This window comes from Fukomys damarensis, unplaced genomic scaffold (genome assembly GCF_012274545.1).
Source record: "Fukomys damarensis isolate Sample0158 unplaced genomic scaffold, DMR_v1.0_HiC HiC_scaffold_10, whole genome shotgun sequence".
NCBI lineage: Eukaryota > Metazoa > Chordata > Mammalia > Rodentia > Bathyergidae > Fukomys > Fukomys damarensis.
The window spans coordinates 298,614-307,848 of record NW_022900922.1 but is presented as its reverse complement, the minus strand read 5'-3'; the positions used below and the strand labels follow the sequence as shown (position 1 = coordinate 307,848).

At 41.7% G+C, this 9,235-nt stretch overlaps 1 protein-coding gene across 1 annotated transcript in view; it reads left to right on the top strand.

Annotated features, from left to right (window-relative positions):
• The window catches only part of Asb13 (ankyrin repeat and SOCS box containing 13), a 16,223-nt gene extending 9,558 nt beyond the window's left edge, over positions 1-6,665 (top strand). The window contains exons 7-8 of the mRNA XM_033761770.1: positions 5,008-5,199; positions 5,838-6,665. Of these exons, the coding sequence (XP_033617661.1) occupies positions 5,008-5,199; positions 5,838-5,965 (320 nt within the window). The 3' untranslated portion in view covers positions 5,966-6,665. The remainder of the gene's footprint in view (positions 1-5,007; positions 5,200-5,837) is intronic.
• The last annotated feature ends 2,570 nt before the right edge of the window (positions 6,666-9,235 follow it).

The window sequence follows — 9,235 nt, the reverse complement described above, 5'->3', positions numbered from 1 at the left end:
ATATATATATTTATATTTATATAAAAAGACCAATAATAGCAGTATGTTATGCATCAACAGCAGCAACAGCTTCTCCAGGTTCTACAGTCATCTGAACAAAATTGTAGACATTCAGCACATTCCATTAAAAAACAAAAACAAAAAAACAAATGAATAATATCCAGATAACAGCAAAGTTCTGTTGCTGTTGTGGTACCTGGCACCATTTTTTTTTATTAGCATCTTAATCATCCTCTGGAAAGAGAACATTCTAGAGTAATATCTTTAAAAATAGCTCTTATAAAGCATGGTCACTACTACGTATCCTAAAGCAGGTACAAGATATTTTACATTCACAGAGGTATGATACAGTACTGTCCTACATCAATAATACTAGAATCAGTTTTGGTTTGAAATTTGCTTTGTCTGCAAATAAGATTGCTACCCCTGCTTTTTTCTGGGCTCTTGTCCCATGGAGAATTGTTTTCCATCCTTTCACTTTCAGTCTATGGGCTTCTTTTTGCACTAGGTGTGCCTCTTGTATACAACATATTGTTGGATTTTGCTTCTTATTCCATTTTGCCAGTCTATTTCTCTTGATTGGTGAATTGAGGCCACTGACATTGCTGGTTATAACTGATATGTACTGACTTATTATTGTCAGTTTGTTGACTCTTTTTACTTTTTCACCTTCTTTTAGTTTCTTGCCTTGCCTATTTGATTTGTTCTGTTGGGCCTCATGGTGTTGTTGCCTTCATTGTCTTTTTCTAGGATATTGTTTAGAATTGCTTGTAGTGCTGGTTTGGTATTCATGTAGTTTCTCAGGTGTTCTTTGTCGTGCAAGTATCTTATTTCCCCATCCATTTTGAAAGAGAGTTTTGCTGGATACGTCAGTCTAGGTTGGAGGTTGTTCTCTTTTACTACTTGAAATATCTCACTTCAGGCTCTCCTTGCCCTAAGGGTTTGTGTTGAAAAGTCTGCTGTGATTCTGATGGGCTTTCCTTTGCATGTGATTTGTTTCTTTTCTCTTACTGCTTGTAGTATTTTGTTCTTCTGCTGGGTTTCTGGGATCTTGATTATTATATGTCTAGGTGTAGATTTTTTTTTTTATTGTGGCTAGTTGGGGTCCTATATGCCTCACTTATCTGTATGTCAAATTCTTCCCCCCTGTTTGGGAAGTTTTCTGTCATTAATTCTGTGAACAGCTTTTTAAAGTCATTTATATTTTCTCCTGCTACTTCATGGATTCCTATCAGTCTTATGTTATTCTTCTTTGCATCATCTAGGAGTTGTTGGATCGATTTCTCATGATCCCCTACTGTTTTTAAGAGACCTCTCTTTTCATGGTCACTGACTGCAATCTTATCTTCTATATCTGAGAGTCTATCTTCGCATGCCTTTATTCTGTTGCGTACACTTTCAATGGAGTGTTTAATCTCCTGGATATCTGTTTGAATCTGTTTTATGGATTCCATTTCTTTCCTATGTTGGGCATTTATTTTTTCCATTTCTTTCTTATGCTGGGCCTTCATGACTTCTATCGTGGTCCTGAGCTCATCTATTTTTTTGTCAGTTTCTGCTCTAGAGTCTCGAATCACGACTTCCATTTTGCTCACCATCTCTATGGTTATCTGGGAAATTATTTCTGTTTTGAATTTTTCTAGAGCCTGATTAATGTGTTTTGTTATTTCCTGTGCTTTGCGTTCAGGGTGTCCTGGTGGTTCACTATTGGCCTTTTCATCCTCATTTGCCCTACTGTTTGCCATTGGTGAACTGGAAGTCTGTCTTTGTGTCTTGCTTAAGTGTTTTCTCATTTTTATTTTTGTTGTGCTGTCCTTGGTTTAATCTCTGGGTTATCACCCAAATCTTCCTGATATAGTTGTGCTCTAGCTTCTGGGTCTCTAATGACCCACAGACATTCTCATCTTCATAACATCAGAGAAAACAGCTCATCAAATCAACCACAATCCTTTATCCCAACTGATACAATCAGTAACACAATATGATCAAGCACAACTTGGAAACTGACTACCACAGGTAGTCACTAGTCCATCACCCTTAAACCATTTGAATTAAATTGAAATCAAGAAGCAGTCCAGAACATGTCTGCAGTGAACAAACTTTTCAATATAGTATATTTACCATTTAATGACTCAGGCAGAGCTAGGACACAAGACCCCTGATCTCAGTTAGCTGATGGCTGAACCCCAGGATGCAGACTGACCTCGGGCTGCAAGGCCCAGATTGAGTTCCCCAGCCTTCTGAATGGTTGAACTCCACACCGTTGTACTACAGGTTTCCCACTCCCTTTCTTTAAAGATGTTCAAAATTGGGAACTCAGAAAAATACCCTTGATGACCACCTCTGCCTCTGCAGAGTGGATCCAAAGACTGGCACAATTAGGAGGTCTGACAGTGTGCGTGGGGGTGGGGGGTAAGGGGAGTTATAGGGGTTCAGGGGCACCCGAGCGGCTACCTTCCTGGCGCTGGAGCGATGGTGTCTCCGGGCGGGAGAAGGCATGGCTCCTCACTGGAGTAATTTTTAATTTGATCACGAGCAGTAAGCATTTAACTCTGCCGGAAGCACTCAGAAGCAGCTAGTTGAGGATTGCTATGTTTCCACTTTTCCAGCACAGTCTTTGTTCCAGTTTCTGGTTACGAAATGCATATATTGAACTATTTGTGTTTATGTGCCAGGGTTGTGCTCTGTTTTGGCATAGGCTAAGGTTATTTAGGGTCCCCTTCACTTTGATGGTCATGGTTCTACTATGAATCCACTTTAATACTATTTTGTTTTGAAATCAGGATTTTGGCAATAAGCCAAATTTGACTCTTTCTCTTAAGCATGAAGTTGAGGTTTTTAAATGCAGTTTGTTTTTCTGGCTTCCCTTCTGTCTTTCTCATAGTACATCGTAGCTCCACACAGAGCCAGTTTCTCACCTACTTTCTTCCTTCCTTTTTTCCTTCCTCTGTCTCCGCTCTTTCTTTCCTAATGTATATCTGAATATGTTTTATCTCTTTGTGCTTTTGTAAGATACACATTATCAATCGAGGCCCATATTTTTAACGCACACAAGTATTTCGGGGTTATATATTTTCTGTTTCTGTTTTCACTGACACTAGACTTTCAAGACCCATCGCATTGCAGTTGGCACACGTGGTATGGTCCATGCTCCTTCTTTATTCACCTTTTGTTTCATCAGTACTTATTCAAATGATGCCAAGCACACATTTTGAAAAGATGCTATTGTATACCTGGGGAAGGCCACTTTGAAAGAGTCACTACGCAAGTCCTTATCACTGGAGCCATGTGAAAGGAAACTTTAGAGCTTTTTCCAGCTTCTGGGTTTCCCTCTGACCTTAACAGAGTAGCTTTGCTTCACTTATGCCTCTTTCTTCACTGTTAAAACAGAGAAGATTACTTTCATTTCCAGTTGGCAAGAATATTGCCAGAATTAATAACATGATAAAAAGAAATCTGGACTTTAGAGTCTGTTGATGTTGGAATTTATTTTTCATTTCAAGTATAAGTTTAGTAGTAAAATTTACATGAAAATTATTTATCCCTATAGGCAAGTATTGAAACAAAACCTCTTGATGTGTGCCAGTGGTTGGATTGTGGGGAAACTATTTCTTTTAGTTAATTTATTGCTTTTTTTGTTGTTGTTATTGTTTTGAGACAGGGTCTCACGATGTAGTTGAGACTGACCTGGAACTCACTATGTAGCCCAGTCTGGTGTCGAACTTACAACAATCCTCCTGCCTCAGCCTCCCGAGTGCTGGGATTACAGGTGTGTGCCACCACACCCGTCTTAGTTAATTTATTGCTTTTAAATATACATCTTGTACTTCATTTTGCCAAATTAAATAATTAGGTAATCCAGTCTTTGTCCCAGGTGAGCGATCCTCTTTTCTGACGTGAGTTCCAAATTTTGGCTGAGGGAAATGAAAGTGCTTTTCTTCACTTGTAAGACTAGGTTGGAGGGCTTGCTATATTTCCAGGGTCACACTGTGAACACTTATCATGAACATAGTTCTTATGTTCTCTTAGGGGATTAAAAATATTTTCAAGCAGAAAGCAGAATTTTTCAAATATTTTTGAGTAGTAGGACTACTAATGGGATAGCCTTGTCCCTGCTAATTTCCCTGTCTCTTATCTTAGGCACTAAAGTTACAGCAAAGAGGTGGTATGCTGGTAGCATATTTTATGATTATGGTTTATATCTGTTAATGGAGGATTACTTTGTTGAGATTGGGCTATTTGCAGGTTCTTTAACTTTTATCTCCTTTTATAATCTCCTTAGGAGCAGACTTCACAGAAGTTGGTATTTTTTTTCCAATAAATTCTGAGGCGTAGGAAATTCCACTGTGTGGAATCAGGGATGACTGTGCTCTAAATATGATGTTTTACACAAATAGAACTTTTATCAAAATCTTCATTTTTTAATGCTTTGAAAAATACTGTACTTAGCTACTACTAATTCTTTATCTTCCTGAATATCTCTGGAAAGGTAAGGAAGGCAAAGCTGAACTCAGCCTTTTGGGAACATCACCTATTATAGATATGAGAAATACCCATTTTTTTATCCTGTCAGTACTTTTGGAGCCTAGGTGTCCATAGTCGGAAGGAGTTCTGTGTGTCTGTGTCTTCAGACAGGCAGGAGCCCTTGGGTAGCTCAATCTGGGCTTCCAGAAGTCTAAGGATCTCTGAAAGCAGCCTGCACAGGCTGCCAGAAGCTACGTTCGATCCACGAGGATGTTTTCTGTTTTGTTTTTCTTCTTTTTTGGTTCTGTTTGAAGTTATATTTCTTTATTATTGTTCCCCTGTCTTCTCATGAAAAAAATAATAATCACTCCTTGTGGATTTTGAAACATTTCTTGAAGAGCTGCGGCAGGGTCTGTCTTGACTTTGTGTTCTGGGTGGGGCTTGCTTTTGCATGCTACACTGATCGGAGAAGCGTGAGTCTGTGTTTCGCTCGGTTTTAAGTTTTGGTCTCAGTGAAGTGTGTTCTCCCCTCGGGGCCTCCAGGGGCCAACGTGAATGCAGCAAAACTTCACGAGACAGCACTTCATCACGCAGCCAAGGTGAAGAACGTCGACCTCATTGAGATGCTCATTGAATTTGGGGGCAACATCTACGCCCGCGACAACCGGGGGAAGAAGCCGGCTGATTACACGTGGAGCAGCAGCGCCCCCGCCAAGTGCTTCGAGTACTATGAAAGTGAGCTTGGCCTGCAGATACTCTGCCGGGCTGCCGGGCACCTTCGTCCTTCAGCCAGGCCCCCTGGTTTGCTAGTTCTTCCCGAGTTTCTGATGACAGCTTGGCGTTTAGTCCCCGGGGTCCTGTCTCTTTCCTGAGATGTTCATTCCAGCGCTTTGTTTATAGGAGCTGTTTCACGCAGATCTCCAGTTTTGGGGTTTCCCGTGGCCTGAGGTATCATGGGTGAGAATGGAGGAGCAGCAGGAGCCAGCTGCTAGCATCTTGCTCTGGCGCACGTTTGGCTGGAAGAGCCTTATTAACTGCAGAGTAGTTTTTGGCTGACAAACCTGTGTGCCGAATAATAACACTATGGCTCAAAAAACAAAACCCCCCAAAATCCCACCAAAGCAGAAAAAAACCAAATGCCCTCCCTTAGGCTGAACATTCACCGTATGGAATCTGTGGCTGCTGCCTGAGTCGTCCTTCCTCAGTCCTTGGCCACCCTTCTGCCACCTTCTGGAGGAGGCGTGCCAATGCATCTTAACTGTAGAGCAAGGGGGTGACGCTTTCCTATTGCATCTTAGTTCAGTTAGGTTGTAGGATGTACAACTTCCTGTAACTCCTCTAACCTCACGGACTTCCTTTTTCTCTTCTTCCAGAGACACCTCTGACCTTGTCACAGCTCTGCAGGGTAAGCCTGAGGAAGGCCACCGGTGTTCGAGGCCTGGAGAAAATTGCCAAGTTAAACATCCCTCCCCGGCTCATCAATTACCTTTCCTACAACTGAGCTGCGGGCAGGCAGCCCAGTGGACTGGCCACCAGCCTGGCTGCTGCCCTTGTTGCTCCCAGCCTTGGCTGCGGTGGGTCCTGACTGTCTGAAATGCTGTTGTTACTATAGATAGAACAGTGCTCCTTTGAGTCTCTTTTGGTTGTCCCCTTTGTTTTTTTCTTGTGAATTCTGGATAAGAGCTCCAAAGCCTCAGCGCGGCCAGCATTTCGGGTCACAGTCATGGGTGTGATCCCCTGCTGGCTCTCCAGAAAGGGTGTTTTCACTATGGGATGGGCCACCTGTCCAGGTTTCCTTTTTTCATTGACCTCCCTCAGAGCTTCTCTCAGGACAGATGACAAAGACCACGGGGCTGGGGACTTATGGCACTGCTGTTGATGTTCATGTCTGGGTATCATGGCACAGAAGCACCAGGTCCCAGGCTCCTCACCCTGTACCTGGGGCATTCACTCATCTGACATTATCTTGCCACCTGGATGCTCTTTCTGGGCAGCATTTGATACTTTCTGAGGTCTGCTTGTGCCCAGGCATATCCATTACTCAGGGATCTCAGTGGGGGAAGACGAAGGCTTTGTGTCCCCACGAATAATAGTGTTTCTTAAGAAGTTTGCCTTCAGCGTTAGGTCTCGACTCTTGGAATGCTGATGTAGGATAAAGAAACTTTAGAAGGTGTAGGGAAAGTGGGACGCATAGGGGAAAGGTAATAAGGGAAAGAAAAAAATAGGAGAAAATGAAAAAATGGAAATAAAGTGTTTGTAAATGGGGAGGGGAGGAGGGGGTGAAGGGAGGACAGGGGAATGGGGAAAAATGAGAACCAAGACCTGTCATGTAAAGGTGCAAGACCCCAATGATGAATGGAACTGTACTGTGTTCCTAAAATGTACCAATAAACTCAATGAGGAAAAAAAAAGAACCTTTAGAAGATGAAGAGGCTACAACACTAAGGGTTTGCTAAATGAGCCATACAGACAATAGGTAATGTGAAGGCCGTTTCCCTGTATTTTTGAAGGTAGTCATTTCCACGTGAAGGGCTGTGAGAGGACTGTTTAGAGATTGTTTTGTCTCTGTTTCTGTAGTTACCAAATAAAATTTTCCCACATCCTGTTTTTGCTGACTCCTCTAAGCTGTGAAACTAGTCGGAGATGTTGTCAGCGCCTGACAGAGGCTAGCACCTGTGTATTATTCCTCTTTCAGGTGCTAATGGAACCTCTAGTGTGCAAGGTGAAGATCCAGGGATTTGAACTGATAAGAATGGGACGTATCAGCCAGGGCAAGAAAAGAAAATGTTTTGCAGTCTTTTCTGATAGTAATAAAAACAAATCCTTCTATGTTATAAGCCAGGAGCTGAAATATTAGTGTATTCAGGTGACATTTGCCTAACATTCTGTATTTTAATTTTTTAAAATCCACAGATAGCAGGGAGAACCAGAGGATTTGGCTTATTATTTCAGGTCTATTTGGTTTCTGGAGAAACGACAAGGGCGGCATTTGTGAATGCTCATGTGAGTCATCCCTGTCGTGAAGCCAGTGTGCCCAGAAAAGGGGATGGTTTCATCCCAGATCCTGCCAGGCCTGCCTGAGCCTATTGTCCACAGAGTGCAGAACCCAGTGAGACTGAGGATGCCAAGGTGCTGGTTGTGCCACCCAGTGAGTGCATCTCCCTGCATGGCCACTTGTGGGGCCTCAGGTCAGGTGGAGAATTTTATGGCAGTTGATTGCATGTTTAAATCTCCAGCATTTTAGATGTCGCTGGGATAGGGCTTCATATTACACTGAAAAGAGCCACTTTCCTTAGGTTACAATCTTAGACATGAGTTCTGATAGATCAGTGTCTATGTGTAATAATAACAATAATGATTTAAAATGATTGGGTTCTGCTTCTTTCATCTTTACAGCGGTAACCGGCCTCAGGAAGGAAGTCTGGTAACAGATATATCTATCTATATATAGATATAGATAGATATAATCTGATCCCTATACTCTAATAATCACTCAAAGTGGTCAAATAAAGTTCATCTTTTTGTGCAAGTGACCCTTTTTATTAGCAGGGAGGAAACATTGAAATAAGCTTCAACCTGTGGGAGTGAAGGGTCACTCCTTGTATAAGGGGTTAGATTGCTAAGATTTCAAGTCCTTTTCCACCCTTTTAATCAGGACCATGCTAAAAGACAAATCTTTCTGTATTTCTTTTTTTTTTTTTTTTTTTTTTTTTTTTTTACTCACTATGTAGTTGAGACTGACCTGGAACTCACTATGTAGCCCAGGCTGGTCTCGAACTCACAGTGATCCTCCTGCCTCAGCCTCCTGAGTGCTGGAATTACAGGCGTGCACTGCCACGCCTGGCTTCTTTCTGTATTTCTGAGCCTGGATTGACCTACCTGCGAGATTGGAATATCATGTCTGACTCAGATCACAAAAAGGATCTTGACCAACCACTGTCCATCCCTTCACCCAACAAGTGAAGAAATGAGTCCCTACTGGCTTCAGAGATTTCGGTGAAGTTGAATTAGGTGAATAAAAGACGCTTTGAAAAGTATAAAGTGCCCTCCAAGTAGAACAGTTATGTGGTTATGATTGTTCTGTGGTTTCGTCAGTGTTGGCTGAGCTTACTATGTAAATTATTCTCTTCTGCCTTTGGGACAGTATCACATCTACCAGGAGTACTGTTGTCAGATTTCTCAGTTTATATTTTGAATATCAGTATAAATGCCAACATAAACGAATTAGAGCCACATTTTAACATAAATATAAAAAATGTAAAAGTAGATGAAAAAAGCTGCCAAACCTTGTCTGTGTGTAGCATGAATCTGTCTAGATTTAAACATGAGACAGTCTAAACATCTAAGAATGTCTATGTATGCAATAAATGCATAAAATTATAGAGGGCCAGGGATTTAGCTCAGTGTTGTCGCCTCCTGCCTCGCAAGTGCAACGACATGAGTTTGATCCCCGGTACCCCCCCCCCAAATTATAGAAACCATGCACCAGCATCCTGGTTACGTCTTAGGAGTGACGGGGGACACATGACTTGGGGGGATGGATGAAGGGAACTTTAGTTTGGCAATATTTTCTACCTTAAAAAGTGATACGAATTAAACCACTTTCATGTTGGGAGGCAAAGAGAAACATGGGACTAATATTTTAATGAAAATTGAATGAACCAAAGAAAAACAAAGGACAAATATGTCTTTAAAAAAATAAAACAGATGGAAACAGCTATGTGACTATTAACTAGATTCTGTTTAAAGATACCTGTCAGCTTCCATTGGC